Raw genomic sequence first — 20,319 nt, 5'->3', positions numbered from 1 at the left:
TCGGCTAGACCAGAGCTTGTCCCTATACTGGGCCCATGTACTTTGTCGTTGCTCGATCCAGCTCGCCACATCCGGTCCCACGGTTGCTGTCTGGCCAGGAATGGGGAATAAGCGTGGTTTTCGTCCAAAAACAAATTCAAAGGGCGATACTCCTGTTGAGACGTTCATGGCGCTGTTGATGGCGTATTCAACAGCTGGTAACGCTTCTAGCCACTTTCCATGACGATCTTCGACCAGCTGACGTAGGATCTGGACGATGGTCTTGTTGGAGATTTCGCTTCGCCCGTCCGCTTGTGGATGGTAAGCTGTCGTCAATTTCACATCCACTTGCATCAGTGAGTTGAGTTCTTGCCAGAATCGAGAAGTCCAAGCCTTGTCTCGATCCCCAATCATGGTCTTTGGGGCTCCAAAAATTGAAAGCCATGCATTGAACAATCATTGGGCTGTTTTCTCAGCGGTGTCTGTTTGGTTTGTTGGTATAGCACGTACGAACCCCGTTAGCCTACAAGTACAAGACAGAATCATGTCGTACCCTCGAAATTTAGGGAAAGGTCCTATGAAGTCGAGCGAGATGTCCTCCATGGGATGCCTTGGTACTTCTGTTGCTTGAAGATGACCCAACAGAAGATTCGTTCTTGCTTTTGTTCGTTGGCACTTGTCACAAGATGCTACATGCATGTTGACCGTCCTCGTCATCTCAGGCCAGAAGAATTCATTCCAAAGTTGAGTCAAGGTCTTGAGGCTTCCTAAATGACCTAATGCTGTGTGGGTTTTTTCAATGAGCTTCTCCCGTAAGCCGTTTGTATCTGGAATTACCAGTTGTCCGTCAATGTACATCAGCCCTTCTCGCCATTTGGTACCTTCACGCAATGGGAGTGTTTTGTCGACCTTCAGGCAAAAGGGGTCTGTTGCGTATCCGGCTTTGATGTCCGCCATTGTCTCTTCATCGAGCGCTGCTTCTACTTGAATCGCTGCTACTTCGTCGATTCTTGATAGAGCGTCTGCCACGGTGTTTTCGTCGCCTTTGATGTAATTGAAATTGAGATCAAATTGGGACAAGGTCTCCAGCCATCGTGCTTGCCGACGACTGAGGTTGCGTTGAGTTAAGAGGTGCGTCAACGAATGGTGATCTGACATGACGTTAATCTTCATGCCTAATAACATTAGTTTCCATTTTTGTAACGCGTTGACTACTGCTAGTAATTCCTGTTCGTGTACTGGGTAATTCCGTTCTGCAGGTGACATTGTGCGGCTCTCGTATGCTATTGGCGACGACATATCCCATTTTGCACCTTGAAATAGCGCTGCGCCAAGTCCATGTCCACTGGCGTCGGTAAATAACCAGAGCGGGTCGTCCGAGTCATAGTTGATCTGCTTCAATACCGGTAACGTGGTGATTATACGTTTGATGTTTTCGAATGCGGCGTCTTCTTTCTCACCCCACTGAAACGGAGAATTCTTGAGTTTTGTGCTTGTCAATGGCGATACCGTCCCTACATAATGAGACAATCCATCAATAAATTTCTTGAGGAATTGAACCGTGCCTAAGAATTTCAACAGTTGCTTCTGATTCCCTGGTGTTTTCCATTTTGATATTTTCTCTACTTTAGCGTCATCTGGGCACACCCCTTCACCACTGATTTCATGACCAAGACAATTGATGCTAGTCCGGAATAGCTTACTCTTTTTTGGTGAGCAATACAATTTAGCCTCTTGAAGCCTTCTCAATACCTCCCTAAGATGTACCTCATGTTCTTCAACTGTCTCTGAATATACTACTACATCATCAATAAAAACCACACAATAATTCCCTATGATATCTCCCAGCGCTTCCTCCACTCTACCTTGGTGTGTAGCCGGTCCATTTGTCAATCCCATCGCCATTACAGTCCATTCGAAGAGTCCAAACGGTGTTTTAACAGCTGTCAGTGGTATGTCTTCTTCCCTCATTCTTGTTTGGAAAAAAGAATTTATTTGATCCACAATTGAGAAGATCTTCCCCGTGCTTACAAGTCTTACGGCTTCATCCACGTTTGGTAAGGGTGCTCTATCTTTTACTGTATACTTGTTCAGAGTCCTGTAATCGCAGACCCATCGTGGTAAGGCCGTGGGGTCTTTCTTTGGGATGATCATCGATGGTGATGCGTATTGACTGGTTGACCAACGAATGCGTCCCGCTTTCAAATGTTGAGCAACCAACTTCCCCCATGCTGCCAAATACTTCCTGGGGTAATTGTACTGCTTTTCATTTATTACTGCGTCTGGATTTGTCAGCACAATCTTGTGGGTAATCTTGGAGGAAGCATTTTGCCCTTCAGGCGGAATGAAGTCATCTTCCTCTTCGTCTTTCACAGCAGGTAGTTCTTCAGGGAATAACTCTGAAAATTCACTCAACACACGTTCCTCTCTCATTGTCAAGTCACGATTAGTTTGAACACGTTCAAGATTTTGGATAACACATGAAACCATCGCTTTTGTCATTTCATTTTCAATTTCTTTCTTGACAGACTCTTCTAGCAATACCATATGACTAGGTACATGTGTGACGGAACGGTTGTGAAGTGAAACATCCAGATGGTACTTTTCCAGAAATGGTGTTCCGAGGATTACGTCGTAAGTCTCCCCCAATGGTGCAATTTTGAAAAACGTCGAGCCAAATCGAAGGTTCGGATCTGCTGAGCTGACATTAGCAAAGCAGAATTCCTTGATCACAAATGGAGTGTCCTTTGATGAAATTGCCAAGCTCACCTCAGTGGGTGTCACCAGTCTCCTACGCGGTATCTGCGCCTTCTTTAGAGCTGTTTCCGACATGAGGTTTGCTTCAGCTGCTGAATCAATCAAAGCACGCATGCGAGTCCCATTGATTAGTAACTGCAAGATGATTGACTTAGTACGGGCTTTCTCTTCCACGCACCCTGAGCTTTCCTCCTCCATGCATGCAATTAGAATCTTGTCTGCCTCTTCATAACGTCTCATTTCCTCTTGAGTCATTTCAGGCGCGTGCTTAAGTGCTGGTTGTTCGGACATTGATCTGACAGCCACTGCAGTTGGTGGTCGACCTGCTGGCCTCGCAGTTGGTGCACCAGCTGGGACGTTCGGTCTGCTTTGTGTCGGATTCGCGGCAATTGGAGGTTGTCGTCTTGGTCGCGGACCCGGATCGAAGACACTCAAGGGAGGTAAGGATATGTATGGTCCTTTGATTGGACCTTGACATGTCGGATTCCCACATTGGGTACGGCACGCAGAGCAAATTCCCCGGTGGCGTAGGTATTGATGAAAGTGCCAAGCGTAGTCTGCTTTCTGCTCCACTGTTCTTTGATCGTTAGAAGCTGCCGGTGGTCCTGAGTGGTTTGATCGCCACGAAGACACTTGTGGGTTTGCGTTCCCATGGGTCGGATTTTGACGAGGTAATAAATTGCTTGACTGTAATAACAGCCAAATGTCTGAACCTTGCGCTATGAATTCAAACCATCTAAAATTGCCAACTTTTAATAATTTTCTGTCCTCAACCCAACGTTGGAAAACGTCCGGTGCTCCCCACACGACGTACTCTGCCAAGTTTTTGATTGAAATTGAACTCTCTACTTCAATCAACGAGTACAAATCGCGGGCTCGGTTGGCGTACGTTTTGAAATCTTCGTTTGCTTTGAGTTTCAGTTGACGGATAGCTTTCTCGGTGTCGTAAAGCCATCCAGTTGGAAGAGTTTCCGTTGCCAGTGCATGCATGATTTCGTTCCATGATAGGGAGATGAGGTCGTTTTCCATACGTCTAAGCCAGTTCCCTGCTCGCGGTTCCACCACGATTGTTCCCAGAATGATCAATCTTTCTTCGACGTCGTCTAAACGTTTCAGCTTAAAAAATTGTTCTACTAATCTTCGCCAGTTAAAAAGGGCAGCGGGGTCTTCGACGGGTCCGGTGAACTTAGGTGCGTCTGACAGCTTGATATCACTAGCTCGTACCTTCACGTCTACAGGTGCCTCTCGTGGTGTGGTGGTCGGGGCGTTAGTCGTCTGGGTTGCCATTACATTAGCAGGAAGTTCGTCGTGAGGATCGATTTCCGGTCTTGCCCGCGGTGTTGCAGGTCGATAATCCGCGGCCATGGGTGTCGCACTAGAAGCTTCGTACCCTGATTGGTTGAATTGACTCAATCGTGGTGCGTTAGGTTCTTCGACGATGACTGTGAAGGGTGCCGTAGGTTTCATTGCTTGTGTCGTCTGCTTTGATTCAGTAGGCGAACTTCTACTACCGGCTGGAGTTGGCGTTCCCGGACTGCCACGAAACCGTGAAAACCAATGATGAGATGGTGTCGCGGTATTAGATCCTGATCCTGCCGAGTTCGTTGGCTGTTGGCTTGAGATCAATCGTGACATCGACGCTTCTAGAGCCATGATTCTGTCCCGGTCCGTCCTCAAGGTATTAACCTCAGCTTGAAGTCGTGCAATTATGCTATCCTTGTCCTCTTCGTATTCGGACTCTGGTCCTTTGCCTTTCGACATCGCCGCGCTTTCCATCGCGGGTTGCGGTGTGAAGATAAAACTACCTGGTAGAGTCGGGGTCTCCGCAGTCAATGTAGAGTTGAAGTATTGGCGCACGATTCTAGCGTCAGGAGTGATAGTGGTGTCAAAGGGGTCTGGTAGTGTCTCAGGTGTCGATGTTACGATTGGTGTCGCGGTCGTACTGGCTGTCAAGGTGTAGTTGGCTTCAGGAGTGTCTAAAGGTGCGTCAGGCTTATAATTGTATCTTGGCGGTGCTGGTGCGGCAGGTGGACTTTCGGTGGCAAGTTGTCTTTGTCTTTGTGAGCGTATGAGAGTTTCTGGATCGCTGATAAAGTTCGCGGGGAGTGCGAATCCTATCAAGTGGTCGATCTAAGTTGAGTATCTCAGGCTTGTCTTGAAAAAAAAACTTCGCAGATTTTGAAAGAAAGAAAAAAATAGATTTGCTTGACTTTCGATTTGAATACTACTGGAATGTTTGAATTTGGGTAGATTAAAAAAGTGTAAGACTCCGAAGGGAAGTCTTCACTGGGCAAGGTGGGACGGGAGCAAGGCTCCAAGGGTAATCTAAAACCCTTCAATCTATTCCAAAACAAGACTAGCTCCAACCGAAGTATTTGGTGAATCAGCTCCTAGCTCCTAAGATAAGATGAGAGATGGGAAAGGAGAACTGAAATACAAATAGTGAAATGAGGTGCTCACCTAGCTCCAACCGAAGTATTCGGTGAAGAAAAGGATCTTTGTGGAGCTAGGTGCGTGATGACTATACAATCTAACCTGTCTACAGCCATAATGGCTTGTACCTGTATGTAACCCTTACATTAGCTCAAACTATACCAATCCCGCCTGTCCCTGTACAACCAGCTGCCCCCTGTGCTCCTAAAGTTGCAACACCCAACAAATTCAACGGATCAAAAGGTTCAAAAGTTGAGATCTTCATCAACCAATTGAGTCTGTATATGAAGTTAAACGCTACAGCTTTTGAAAATGAACAAGCTAAGGTGGCTTTTGCACTGAATTACACAACAGGAAAGGCCAACATGTGGGGACAGCAGATTATGGAACAATTGTTGAATGATGAAACTGCTGAATTGGTAACTTGCAAAAAATTCATAGACTCATTTAAAGCTACATTCTTTGATACAGAAAGGTTGGTAAAGGCAGCAAAGGAGATAAGAGCACTTAAGCACATTAAAGATGTATCAGATTATTGCCCGGTACCACACAGTACCGTACCGCTGCTCGCCAGCTAGATACCGGTACAGTACCGGTACCTGACTGCTAAAGAGCTATGGTACTGGGCTTCAAGTCATAAGGTGTGCTCACCTCTCAGGTACTGCACTAGATAATGTATCTGAGTGCAGGTACAGTGTACTGCAAAAACTCAGTACCGTTTTGTCAGGTACAATACTGGTAGTGCAGGTACGGTATCAGTACCATATCTGTTGCTGCGTTGCTAGGAGCCGCGCGCCTGGGCGCGGGCTTTTTTGAGAAAAGGGGTGGGTGTGCCCTCAAACCTAATTAGGTGAGAAAAGGAGGTTTCCACCCTTTCTCACGCCCCCCTGCAAGGAGTTGCCACTCTATTGGTGTTGGCACATTTATTCATTGACCTGTCAATTATGTCACCTAAAGCAACATGGATTGAGCCTGCTTCAGGTAGCGGTACCAAATGGAATGGTTTCAAAGCATTCAGCATTTGCCACCACGGACACCACCATGCTAAGTGTAACTCTGCATTTGAAACACAGCAAAGACTGTATTTTTTGGTTTTCAGTGGTAAACTTTGAGGTTTAATCTTCTTCAAGCTAGTAAAAGACTTCATTATTTTTTTCTGAAGTCCAACATATAATGAATTAGTAGTACCATAGTGTCCAAAGAGCTGTTGAAATATAGTGTGGGCTACACCAGACTGTACCGCTGACTGTAGCCATCACACTGAGGTCCAAGCATTGGCATGGTGATCTAGGGTATACAAAGTTTGTTCTGGAAATTTCCAGACAACATTTTCCAGAACATTAGACGTCTCCTGCTGTTCTGAAATACACACAGTGTTGGTTATTTAACGCTTCAGAACACCATAAGGTCACAACACACCCCCAAAAAAATTCTGGTGTTCTGGGAAAACCCTTCTGGAAATTTACAGAACTATATTTTTATACCCTGATTGGGATTGAAGCAATGGACAAGTGCAAAATTGGAGCTTTTGAATGTAACAATGACATAGACCACCTTTCACAGGTAAACATGTGACAGGTTTCTTGTGTCACCTTCAAATTGGCAATCAGCAACCCCTGGTGGGACTCTTGACCCCTCTTGAATCATAGTGTGTTGAATTTGGTGTTCATTCAAACTGAGAATGGGTGGTGGGCAGAGTGGCTTGATGTGTGGCCAACAACTCACACAGCTGGCAGATTGCTTACGCTGCGCTCATAGTGTTTTGCTGTGGGGTCTATCTCTACATTACCGCTACACTAACCAAGAAGGCACATGATGTTGAGTATTGGAAATCATACCTAATGACAATGTTATGTAAGAATGTATCTTGAAGGAATTCAAGAAGAGTTGGATTATGACATAAGGAAATTGGTAATTGCTCAAAAGGGTTCATGTTCTCTCATATGTTTTATTTCAAACCTCCTATTTGTTTTCTACACAAAGATGTAATGTTTCTATGGTTGTCCCAATTTTTTCTATGTTGTTTTCATTTCTAATATTTTCATCTTTCTCTCTTTTAATATTTCTCTATACTATACACCATCAAGGATATCTAAACTTATAACAAATATCAGATCACTACAACAAATAGTCTTGTGGACAGTAACTGACTGCAGGAGGAGTCTGCCACCTATCTTTTGTTATCAGGTAATCAGAATCTTCTGATGGGTGATCATAAAAGAACATAAAGATACATCATATCAACATTTCTTATTGTAGACATAGTAGGGTTCATCCATTAGTCCTAAAGTCATTCGCAGTCACCAAGTTCTTACTAGTATTGATCTTGTTTTAGGTACTGACTAAGGTCTACATGTTTCAATTTGATGATTGTTTTATTTTTTTTACTAACTTCTTGTTTTAGTTGTTTTGAAATCTATAACTGTGTTTGATTGCTACAATAAAGACACAAAGATCTCAAATCCTTTCACATGAGGGCCACATAAAAGCTCATTTGTGTATTGTTCACCCAATCCCATACACAAACCTAAACCAATCTCAAAAGGGTCATTCTGACGTGTTCAACAGTGAAAGTCGCCCCGCGGTGTAGTAGATTGCCGGAATCCGCAAGTTCTGTCATCTATAGGTGTGTGTGCTCAATTACATAGGCCTACGAGGCCTAGGACAATACAAAGCAGTCAAATCCTCCATGTTCATTATAAGATATTTTTGATACAAAAAGTTCTACCCAAGGCCATGCACATGATGACATATGTAGATATGAGATATCTCCTCAACCTTTACTTGAGGGCCGTGTAGTTGAATACCATCTGGAGCCGTGCCTCTATGGATTTTCTGTTTGTAGTGAGTATCCAACACCTAGAAAATATCTGTGTTGGTATAGACATGAGATTGTCCAGATCAATCACAAGTGTGCACTCTCATAGCTTCATTGGGCTGAACTTGAGACCTTGATTTGATTTCTGCTCTGATGAAGAATTCTCGCATGTTTTTCCTTAGGACGGCACTATTTGGCGCCCGCTCGGATAATACCCGAAGCCCGGTTTATCCGGGGCCGTACCCGCAACATTAGTAGCAACCCGGACCCTTCTCAGCCAAATTTCCCTGCAGCGCGCACCCAAACCGGGCGCAACTACCTATACACCGCCCCTTTATGTCATTTAGGGCTCCACATATCCCAAACCGGGCATACAGATATATCAATCGGGCATTTCCGTCATAACCAGGCATTTAGGACGCCAACCTCATCCAGCAAACCGGGCAGAGAGCATTCTTCGTTCCCTTTCCATCTCCATCCCTCCTTCGATTCGATCGACTTACCGCAAGTGGACGCTAGTTGACACTAGTTGTCTTGTCCCAAGATGGTAAGTCTCACTCTTGAGTCTCTCACCTCTCCTGTGGACTTCGAAACCACACGCTGACCCTTCCTTATCCCTTCTCTCTATCAGGTGTCGATCTATACTTTGACTCTAAGTTCTCTTGACCATCCAACTTACCAAATCATGTTCTCAACGCATCAACCCCCAACAAGTCAATCAACAGGTGACCCCAGTATGGCTCCCGGTTCAAAAACAGTCTTACCAAACACGATAGCTCCCCCAACGTTTGTTCGGGAAATAGTACCATCCCAATGTTTGCCACCACCACCACGACCTCCATACCATCCATACAACCCTTACATGTTGCCTGTTCCCGACTACTGGCCCCCACACCCACACCCAGACTTTAGTTATCACCATGATACCTCAGCCAACGAGGCGATTAGTGAGGACCCTCATCGTTTCCCAAACTCTCATAACTGGCGATATTACCAACCTCAACCTTATCCTTACATGTATCATCCACCTCCTTCACATCATGGCCAGTACCCATCAAGTTTTCGTCCGAGCACTCATCATCTTACTCACATCACGCCTCAAAGCCGTACTTCCGAGGTCGAACAACCAGCTACCCCTTCCACAAATTCCAGCATCACTCCAGCAGACGACGTTGTTCCCAACCTTACTTCAAACTTGAATCAAGACCCTATAGTTCCGAATCACGATCCTAAAGTACCAGCTCAAGATCCTATAGTTCCGATTGAAGATCCTATAGTTCAAATCCAAGATCCTATAGTTCAAATTCAAGATCCTATTGTTCCAGCTGTTGTTATTCAAAACCTTACAGAAGCCGAAAAAGACATCGATGACGAAGAAGAGGAGTATATTGACATCCAAGCTGAGCGTGATGAGGATTGGCCTCCTATCGGTTGGTCATTTCATTTAGCTTGATTTTTTGATTTCAAATCACGATTGCTCACCACCTAAACTGACTTTTATGGTTATGGTTTCTCTTTTGCTCTGGTGGGACCAGGAGAACCGCCGATCAAACTCATGAACTCGACTGTTTTCGGCAAGGAATTTGTAGCTTTGGAAAGTGGAGTAATGTATCTGAACGCAGTCGCCCGGCACCAAGGATACGGCATTGCGATCAAGAGTCACAAGACCGTTAAGAATGGAAAAAAGGTCCGAGTGTATTTCAGGTGTTGCCTGGGCCGTTTGGTGGCATCTGTGGCCACTCAGCGCGAAACTTCAACTAAGATGACCAATTGTCCCTTTGAGCTATCTTTGAACTACCATTCACGTAAAGAACGATGGGTTGTACAGCATGACCCCAAGACCGCTGCAAAACATCATCACAACCACGAAGCCTTTGATCAACCCAACAATCACTCAAAAAACCGGCAATTTTCGGATGCAATCTTAGACGAGATGGAACTCCTGGCGTCAGCTGGATGTCGTCCTGCACAAATCCGGGCCCTCATTAAATTTCCCCCCGGCTGCGAACCACTTGTACGAGACATCCGAAATGCATTATCTCGGCAGAGAGACACCTGGTTACGTGGTCGAACACCAATCCAAGGGCTTTTTGATCTCATTACCGAAGAAAAGTGGGCATTTAGAACGACAACGTCCAGCGATGGTACCCTCAATTCGCTATTCATGGCCAGCCCTGACGGAATAGAACTAGCTCGTAGATTTCCCACGGTCATAGGAATTGACTGCACTTATAAAACGAACAGATTCAACTTGCCGCTTCTTCACATAGTAGGAACCACCAACTGTCACAAAACATTTACAATAGCTCTTTGTTTCATGCATAGCGAAGTGGAGGATTGCTACATTTGGGCTTTGGAGCAACTGAAACCTGTAGTGTTCAATGGCGATTCCGAAAACACAAATATCGAACTACCCAAGACTTTCTGTACCAATGCGGAGCCGGCCTTGTACAACGCCATCAATAAAGTTTTCCCTGCTTCGTCACATCTGCTGTGCATATGGCACATAAATTACAATATTGGCAAGAAATGTAAGAAAAACTTCAAAGGCCCTGAATGGACGGAGTTTATGAAGATATGGAATCGTTACATTCAAAGCACGACAACTGAACAACATGACGAAAACCTGGAAGCTGTGACCACCATAGCTCGACGACACGGCATCTTAGAGTATCTCGAGAAAACTTGGATTTCTTGTTCACACAAGTTTGTGGCACTTTGTACTTCTCAAACTCCACACTTTGGGAACTCCTCGACTTCGCGAGTTGAAGGTGGTCACCATTGCCTTAAAAAATTCTTAAATGGGAGTAACAATGATTTTCTGATGTGCTTCAAGGCCTTTGAGCGTGCTGGTGACTTGCAATACAAAGAAATCAGTATTTCATTAGGTGTTGAAAACCAGAAGACCTTACTTGGTATGCCAGATTCGTTTCAAGAACTTAACCGGGTCATTTCGCATTTTGCGCTCAAGAAAATCAAAAAACAATATGATCTCATTTCAGAATCTTTCAAAAGAGACTGTACTAATTGTTTTCGCGGCGCCTGGGGTTTACCCTGTTCTCATGATCTCGCTCCGGCATTCGAAGATTCTAACAACAAATACTTGTTGCCAACTCTTGTCCATCAGCAATGGCATTGCTGCCTCGCCGCGCCTCCTGGAAGCCACGAAGAACTCCAAAACGCTGTGAAATCAAAGATCAATCAATTGATTGAGCTTCCGGAACATTCTCTTCGCAAGATCTATGAAGAATTAGGCAAACTCAAAACAGGTCGATATTCTTTGATTCCAATTGAAAATGCAAAAGTAAAGACAAATACACCACGGGGCGGCCGGCATGTGAAGATCAGGTGAAATTGGCCTCTGCCAATAAATCCTAGGCTCTTCACACTATGCCACATTTACCGGCGCCACATGAAAGCCAGTGTGACCATCACCTGACACGGCCATGTGATCACAAGATGATGGCTCACCTGGTCATTAGGTGAGAAGGCTCACCTGGTCATAGTGCGAGTCATCTCAACCTAGTGACCAGGTGACCCATCACCTTGTGAACAGGTGAGCCTTCAGCTAGTGAACAGGTGAGCCATCACCCAACAAACAGGTGGGCCATCTCACCCAACAAACAGGTGGGCCATCTCACCCAACAAACAGGTGATGGGTCACCTATTCAGGTTCACCGTATTCCAGTCCTGTTTCATTAGGACCGAATTTTATTGTTCTGGCTCAGGGATCTCACATCTATAGCATTCTTGCTACATATAGTAAATTTCAGGGAGACTGGAAACAATACAAATGAGAAAGGAAATAGTAATTACACTCAGAACAAAGCCTAACAAATAAATTGAGAAAAAAAAAAAAAAAAAAAATTGAAGAAAAAAAAGAAAATCATCTTAAACTACAGGTGAGCCAGTGTCTTCATTTACAGATGGATCATGAAGCCCATTTACAAATCCATCATCATCTTGCTGATCTCCATTTCCTTCTTCTTCTTCTTCTTCTTCTTCTCCTTCTTCTCCTTCTTCTTCTTGATGTTCATGTTTTTGTTCTTCTTCTTCTTCTTCTTGATGTTCTTCTTCTTCTTCTTCTTCTTCTTCTTCTTGATGTTCTTGAATCTGATTCTTTTGCTTCTTTTTGTCAGCTTTTTTCTTTTTCAAGCGGGTGTATTCATACATAATCTCATCTTCTGTAGGGGGAGCCATTTCGTCTTCTTCATCAATTTCCGTGTAAGCCAAAGAGTGTTCGAAATATTGATTATTAAGCTCCATGATTGAGTTGTAGAACCTGGAAGAAAAAGTTGTCAGATTATTAAAATCATAAGAGACGAGTTAAAAAAATAGAATAAAAACTTACGCCTCCTTGTATAACTTTCCATGCTCGGCTTTCTGAATCTTGAGGAATTCCAGAGTGTCATCAACACTATTCCAGACACAATACTTGTGATCAGTGCTTGGAATTTGATAAGTGTGGACAGCATGTAAGCGCTACCAAGGACCATCATAAATATCAGTATATAGTGAAAAATGACATAAAGATAGCAATAACTTACCAAGAAAGCCAGTCGATGTTTGAAGTCTTTGGAGACATGCTCAAATAGCTGGTCTTCTGTCCGAGGGTCAGTTTGAAGGATAAATGTGTGGTGGACCTGCTTGAACAAAAAAATAACTAAGCAGAGAAACAAGTAAAAAATAAATAAATAAAACCTTACCAAACTAACAAGACGCTTAAGACTGGGCATGGGGTGGGTGGGTTTTGTTTTGCCCGATGGTTTGACATTAGTAAGCAGCTAGTAATAATGAAGCATGGGTCAGCAAGATGGAAAAGCAATTGATAATACAAAAAAGTACTTACTGTGTTACGTAAACGGCTACGTGTGTCGGTTGCCAATCGATTGGCCCAGTCGTTAACAGCCTTGGTTGCTGCAGACCCATCAGGGGTTCCATACCCAGGAGGGTACTGAGCTGCTATGAATTCTGTGTCTTTCGATTTGATATACTTCTACAATAGAGATCATAATTAAAATCAAACAAAAAAAAAGAATAAAAGAATAAAAAAACGTACTTTGCATAGCGCATCAAAAGTATGGTGTATGGCAGTTTGCATGGAGTCTTGGGTCCGAGAGTACGCTTGAATTTGAACATCCACAATCAAGGCATTGAAGTCGGGTCAAGCCACATCCTAAATAGAAAAACAAACATATCAGTGGAAAAAAGGAAGATGAAAGGAGAAGAAAAAACTCAAACTTACCTTTAGTACATCAGAAGGCTTCCAACTGTTGACAGCAGTAGACTGGAGAGCAAGTGGCCGATTTGCCAATCCGCTCTCAACAGTTTGCTGGATGTAAGAGAGGAACCCGATCGTTCCAATGAATTGATTTTCTGGTCGAGTATCCTGAAAGACACATATCAGCCAATGATTATAAGAGAAAGAAATAAAGAAAAGAACTACTTACCTCGCATATCTTCAGGACTTGCTTGTGAGACTCGCTAGAGAGGTTGAGAGATTCCACAACTTGATTTAAGTAAGTTTTCTGGCTATTGGTAAGAACATGTGGCTGGACAAAAGTGGGATGGTTAGTAGGATGTGTAGAAGGGACAGCAGAGGAAGTCGCAGCGTTGGAATTGTTGTTGTTGGTCTTCTTGGACCGGTTAGAGTTCTTTTGAGCTTGGGAAGTGCTTGGAGCCAGGGCAGCGTGTTGTGCAGATGGTTGGTGTTTTCTTCGTACTACAGAAGAACAGGGAACAGTATCAGTTAATGCAGTCAAGGTAAGAAAGAAAACTTACCACTTCTTCCAGAGGGTGCAGGTTCAAAACTGGCCGGAAGCGGAGACAATCTGTCTTCATATTGGGTGCGCTTCTTCATCTTGGTTTTGGGCATCTTGATGATCGGTGGTCTCGACGAGTTAATCGATCCTACTGAAATGACTAACACAAACAGATGAGTTATATTAGCAATGGTGTTGTGATAAAGGGTCCGAGAGAAAGGAGGGATTAAAATACTTACAAAAGAATAACTAATCCTTGAGAAATGATTGATCCGACTGAAAATTCAATCCAACCACAATTAAAATGAAATTTGAAGATGATCGAAATTTGAATAAATGATCAATCCTATTCCAACATGAAAGATGAATCTGTTGTGGAGATAAGCAAAAACTAAGACAAACAAAATGACATTACTGTTGTTGTTATAACAAAGAGTTTGAGATAAGAAGATATCAAAAATAACTTACAAATGGATGACCGATTCAAGTTCAAGTCCAATGAACAAGTGAGAACCTAAAGTATCACAATCAAAAAACTAAAACTAAAACTGAAAACAAATCAATCATACTTCAAGACAAGAGGCTTACCAACAAAAAGGGAAGAAAGCTTGATCCGATAACTTTGAAGGAAGCGAAGTAAAGATTGAAAAAACGTACAGACGGATGATCGATCCAAGTCCGAGATGAACAATCAAAAATCAAAAGTACCGCAATCAAAAATATAACTTTGAAATGAACTGAATACAAAGAATTGATCTTCAAAAAAAAGAGTTACCAACAAAATGATGTTAGTGATGTTGTTGTAATACGGAGTTTGAGATAAGAAGAGGTTAAAACAACTTACAAACAGATGATCAATCCAAGTCCGAGATCAACAATCGAGAACCTAAAATATCACAATCAAAAAATCAAAACTGAAAACAAGAAATCAATCAAACTTCAAAATAAGAGACTTACCAACAAAAAAAAGAAAGAAAGCTTGATACAATAACTTTGAAGCAAGTGAAGTAAAGATTAAAAAAACTTACAAATAGATGATTGATCCAAGTCCGAGATGAACGATTGAAAATCTAAAGTACCACAATCAAAAATTCAAAATTGAAAACAAAAGATCAATCAAAAGTCAAGATAAGAGGCTTACCGACAAAAAAGGAATATAGGTTGATTCACTAACTTTGAAGGAAGTGAAGTAAAGTGATCTCATGAACAAGAAAGACAACAGAGACAGGAGAGAGACTTACAATAAATAAATGGATCTGATCCAAGTCAAAGAGAGACCTTTGACCAATGTGGATCCGAAGAGATTGGAAAAAAAGAAGATCGATCAAAGTGAAAATTGAAATGATTGAAGTTGAATTGAAATTGATCGGAAGAGAAGTGGTCCTAAGTGGTGGTGCACCGGTCACACCTGTGATGCCTAATACTGAATGTCACACCTGTGATATGTAAGGTTCAAAATCCTTTGATCAACTTTCCAATGCACACAGTTGAACTTGGGAGTAGCTCACGCTGATTGTTTTTTTCCTTTTGCTTGTTTGTCTTTGAAAGTTAGATTTTAAGGTTCAGATTTGAATCCGACTGACCTAATCTTCTTTTTTGATTCCAAATAACAGGATATCTTGATCTTTCATTGAGCCAAAACAGTATCATATTGATCAAATGGTATAACTCCACCTGTAATTTCCTTTGAGAACAATTTCAGCTCTGATATATTATGTACATCTTTGTAACTAGTTGATTATAGGAGAAAGAAAAAGTAAAATCAAAATCCGAGTTAGTCAATTTTGTTTGGTTTTTTTCTTTGAGGGTCAAGTGGGGTCTTGTTTACCTCTTTCATCAATTGATGCTTGTAAATTTTCAATCACTATTTCTTCACCTGGAACTCTATAAATCCCTTGTTGATCAATTCCTAAGAAATCCAGAAATACCAAAGATAAGTTTTCCTCGAAACCCTTTATTTGACATATCTTCTACTGCTCCTACTTTTAGGGTCGTTCCAATCTTGCTCCAAAGTTTTAAATATTTCTCAGGTTCTTTTTTAAATACTTCATTTGAATAATCAATACCAATAAATAAATGGATCTGATCCATGTAAAACTGAGTTGAGGGTGTTCATTGTGAAGAGTTCTTGAGAATGCTGAGATGTGAAGTGGTTCTGAAGTGAAGTTGATTGAGTCAAGTCAATTGGATAGTGGAAATTGATTCAAGTCTAAGTGCTTAAGATACCTAATTTGATGTTTAAAATTTAATCAGAATCACCATCCAGCACTGTTTCACTGAAGCCGTTGAATTGAAATCCAACTCATCACAAAACAACAACAGCAAAGACCACCACCACCAAAACAAAACAACAAACAACAAAACAAGTTACAGAAAAGATGAATCCATCCAAACCATCAAACACTCCCATTTAGACAAATCAGGTTATCATCTGAATCAAAGACAACAATCTTCAATCATCAAACAGAAAATGAAAAAATTATCTTCTACTACCATTAAATTCCATTCTAATTCTAATTCAAATTCTAGGTTAATTAGTTCTCCTCTTTTATTGCTCTAAGTGATTGAACGGAGTGAGATCTTCAACCAGTGACTGTAGTAGTGATTGTAGAAATCAATTGAACTTCATGTGTATATGTACTACTCCAAAACTCATCCGATCTCATCCGATCATACTCAAAACTCATCCAAAACTCATCCAAAACTCATCCGATCATACTCGAAACTCATCCGATCTCATCCAAATCTCATCCAATCTCATCCGAAACTCATCCGATCTCATCCGATCTCATCCGAAACTCATCCGATCTCATCCGATCTCATTTGAAACTCATCCGATCATACTCAAAACTCATTCGAAACTCATCCGATCTCATTTGAAACTCATCTGATCTTGTCCGATCATACTCAAGACTCATCCGAAACACATCCAACCTCATCTGAAAGGAAGTTAATAATTTCACAAAATAAACACAATATTGGATTAAAATTATAATACTTTACATCAACTTGAACAATCTCAGACTCATCAACAGTTAAACTTCGTCTTCAGGTGTTGAGGCGCCATCAGGATTCACCCAGGTGTCAAGACCCTGTGTAACAGAAGAGCACCATTCTTCCCGAGTGACATCTTCCACTTCGAAACTAGCCATCTCACGATGGACTTGAGCGGAATAGAAAGAAGAAGAATTGAGGATATATGAGTTATGTTCAGAGTGATTAACTTCCCATCCTTTTTGCCTGATGACGCGCCGTTCAACCATCTGAGTCTTGGTTCGAAGAATTTCACAATCTCCATCATGACAGTTGTGCTGGAAATTCAAAAGGCAGTTGATGTCCTAATAAAAAATTTGGTCAGCATTTTTTTTTTAGAAAAAAAATCATGGCTTTGAAAGACGCACTTTAAGCTGAACCCACACCTTATCCTCACATTTTTGAAACTCTTTCATATAATAAAAAGGATGGATTCCTGGGATGGGCTGAGTGCGGACAATTTCAACCCAAGCCTGAGAGTTTGTTGGTGTGGTACCTTGCCATACAGAGACAACACATCCAATAGATTCATTGACAGTGTTTGCGTCAGTTGCTTGACGAATCTAAAAAAAAAGATTTCAATATTTTGACCAAAGAAAGATAAGACGATTGGACAAACAAATACAAAAGCGTCAGCCTTGACCTTCTGATTCTTGCTCAGGATAGCGGTTTCAACAGATTTCCATTCATGTTGAGGAAATGCTCTCTTGAGTTGCTCTGGACAATTGGAAGCATCCTTGGAATCTGATTTGACAATGATCACAAAACCCAAAATATGAGTGTGAATTTTCAAGAGAAGATAAATGATACACTCACAAATAAACTTGACTTTGGGTTTCTTGTTCCAATCAGGATCAAAACCTAAACCCTTCTGGATGATTTTGTTGTTTTCAAACAACTCCCGAACCTTTGGTCCTGCTCGAAACGTCCCACCAAGTTCTTTATCAAAGAAATGACTTCCAGAGAATAAAATTCGCAAGAGACGATGAGTGGTGGAGGTGATGGCGATGTCACGCGATGGACTTTGATTATTCGAATGGACAGATCCATCACGCGTGACACGGTTGAAGCTTTCAAGCTTTTGAGTTGCAAAAAGGATAGCTGGACCAAGCCGGGCAATAGAATTTACGAGATGAAGTAGCATGTGAAATTTAGGTTTATTTGTCCATTGGGCATTGAGAGAGATGAGTTGATTTAAGAAGCGTCGAATGAGTACTTCGAGTTCAGCAAGATAAACCTTCATATCGGGTATTTCAGGTTGGAAGATATACGATCCGAGATTTGAAAGGTAGCTCCAGAGTAGACGGTGCTCCTCGTCCATGTATTCAAAAAGTACAAAAGCAACCGTTTGCATAACAACAGCAAACTCTTTACCAACTAAGCTCTTGGCGTTGTCAATCATAGTTCGAGGAATGATTGGTGCGATGTTGAGTCCAGAAATGTTGAAAGAAGCATATCGCGCTTTGATATCATCATGATGACGGGGAGGAATAGTGTCAATTGCATCACCGTGAAGGTATTTAGTAATTCCAAGAAGGACGACATGTAGAGTCTCTACCGGAGTGTCTAAGTGACCATCAAAGCCTGTTGAAGATATGAATCTCAGCTTTAGTGAATTTATCAAAAAAAAAATAGATAAATCAAATAAAGATCAAATAAAAACCTTTGAGATCCAAGAGTGGATTGAACAACAAGTCACCAAACTCCTCATCAAGTAATTCACATTTTTCTTTGATAGCTTGTCGCTCCTCTGGTGTTCGTGTAGGCATCTCTTGAATCATTCGAATAAATTTTAAGTTTATGCTATCTCGTATTCCGTAATTTTTTGACAATTTAGTAAACCTCAGCTTAGATCTTGGTTGTCGAACTACTTTCCAGAGCTCCTTTGTATGTTCTTTTGTGATAGCCCAATCACGAAAGTTGAAAGGTTTCTAGAGAAAAGATCTAATCAGTAAAATTTTTCTTTTCTTTGAGAAAAACATAAATCACATACCACAGAACCATCAGCGCTTAAACCTAAGAAATCCTTTATGTAAGTTTCTGTTTTCTTTTTTTCTTTAGATTCCACACTCAAATCGCATATACGGCAAGGGTTGAGTGTCATTGACGGATTAGGTGTGTTGGAAATTTCGGCATGCATTGGAGAGTTGCCACAATGATAAAGTGGTAAAGCTGTTACATAAACGTCTTTCTTTAATGTTGAATTGTATGCTAAAAATCCTTCACTGCTCATCTGACTAAAAAACAAAGATTAAAATCAGTTTCAAGACAATATAAAAAAAGTTTTAAAAGTTTTTACACATACTTGAATTCATCTACAGTCCTACCAAAAAGCTCAAGTGCGTTCGCAGTGTTTGTAGTTGCTACAAAGTGTATGTTGAACTCTTGATTAGAAAGCTTAGCTGGTAAACCGGCGAGTATTGTATATATAGACATATGCTTGTTCCACTTCTTTGACACGTTTCCAGAAGTATCGTCGGAATAAAGTATCATAGGTATTTGTTGAATTAACAATCCATTTGCACGAATTCGCCAAGGATTTGGAAGTGGAATGGACAAAATATTTTCGCCGTCTGGTTCTGAATCATAAAAAAGATGTGTATTCAGCATACTGAATAGAAAGACAACAGGAAGAAACTCACGAAACAGTGTGTTACTACAAAAATCCTTCAGTATTGAACCGTCTGATAATTCCAAGTTTGGATACGGACAATAAAATTGATCAACTGAAATAATTTGGTAATTTTCCGAGTTCCAGTCTTCTTCTTCTGGGATTGAGATTTTGAGACCGGTATCTAATTCAGATGGTTGATCAAATAACTTGAAAGATTTCGAAAAAATGACACCTTTTTGCTGATAAAAATGAATAGGAACAACTCGCTCGCCAGAAAGAAGCTGAAGAGGCTCGTAGATATAGTAATGAAATGAGTTATGTTCAATCATTTGGACTCGTAAATCTCTAGAATAATCTTCTCTCCACTTTTTTGATTGTGAAAGACGGTTGATGGGTTCGTCGACAACAGCCTCCGGAATGAACACCAGGTGCGGACTAACAAGTGGATTGCTCAATTCCTACGTCATAGAAACCAGTCAACTTGAATCAATGTTTGTTCATCTCAAATGAAAAACTAACCTGTGTGATAATCTCTTGCATCTTCAATCCAAAATACGGATTTCCTAAAGGACTTTCTTGTTCAGCAACAGTTAGACCTAACCGCTTCTTCAAACGTTCACGCATGTCTCGAGTGGTGTTATATGTTTGAAGAAATATTAAACAGATTGCAAAAATTGACCGTATCCGTTTGTATTCGTCTCTTGAGATCAAGTTTCGCGAACTTCCAATCAAAAGGATTGATACAAGATGCGATCCGAGAACACAAAATGAAACAGTCAGTATTTCCAATATAACTCGACGAAAAAAACTAAAAAAAAAAGACTCACTTCCTTCTTCTTGAATGGATACCAGTCACTCGTCCGATCATATGTAAGTAATGTTGCTAAATCAATCTCTGAAGTGCTGCTAGATGCATCAGAATC

General features: G+C 41.6%; 3 protein-coding genes across 3 annotated transcripts; 1 reads left to right on the top strand and 2 right to left on the bottom strand.

Annotated features, from left to right (window-relative positions):
- Positions 1 to 8,531: 8,531 nt before the first annotated feature.
- MELLADRAFT_87799 (uncharacterized protein) lies at positions 8,532 to 9,440 on the top strand (the record flags this gene model as incomplete). The annotated part of the gene is made up of 2 exons (XM_007411142.1): positions 8,532 to 8,534; positions 8,619 to 9,440. 2 exons carry the CDS (start codon positions 8,532 to 8,534, stop codon positions 9,438 to 9,440), a joined length of 825 nt encoding a protein of 274 aa, XP_007411204.1.
- Positions 9,441 to 12,334: 2,894 nt separating this feature from the next.
- On the bottom strand, positions 12,335 to 15,079 carry MELLADRAFT_116746 (uncharacterized protein; the record flags this gene model as incomplete). Its single annotated transcript, XM_007410961.1, has 13 exons — positions 12,335 to 12,469; positions 12,535 to 12,630; positions 12,703 to 12,771; positions 12,837 to 12,983; positions 13,233 to 13,376; positions 13,438 to 13,709; positions 13,769 to 13,909; positions 13,989 to 14,140; positions 14,218 to 14,263; positions 14,338 to 14,505; positions 14,594 to 14,663; positions 14,778 to 14,819; positions 14,991 to 15,079. The coding sequence occupies 7 exons, from the start codon at positions 13,860 to 13,862 to the stop codon at positions 12,335 to 12,337; spliced, it is 957 nt and encodes a 318-aa protein (XP_007411023.1).
- A 572-nt stretch (positions 15,080 to 15,651) lies between these two features.
- MELLADRAFT_87797 (uncharacterized protein) lies at positions 15,652 to 15,840 on the bottom strand (the record flags this gene model as incomplete). Its single annotated transcript, XM_007410960.1, has 1 exon — positions 15,652 to 15,840. The coding sequence occupies one exon, from the start codon at positions 15,838 to 15,840 to the stop codon at positions 15,652 to 15,654; it is 189 nt and encodes a 62-aa protein (XP_007411022.1).
- Between the last annotated feature and the right edge of the window lie 4,479 nt (positions 15,841 to 20,319).

The sequence above is a fragment of the Melampsora larici-populina genome (genome assembly GCF_000204055.1).
Source record: "Melampsora larici-populina 98AG31 unplaced genomic scaffold MELLAscaffold_23, whole genome shotgun sequence".
Lineage (NCBI taxonomy): Eukaryota > Fungi > Basidiomycota > Pucciniomycetes > Pucciniales > Melampsoraceae > Melampsora > Melampsora laricis-populina.
This window is presented reverse-complemented; position numbering and strand designations above follow the sequence as displayed.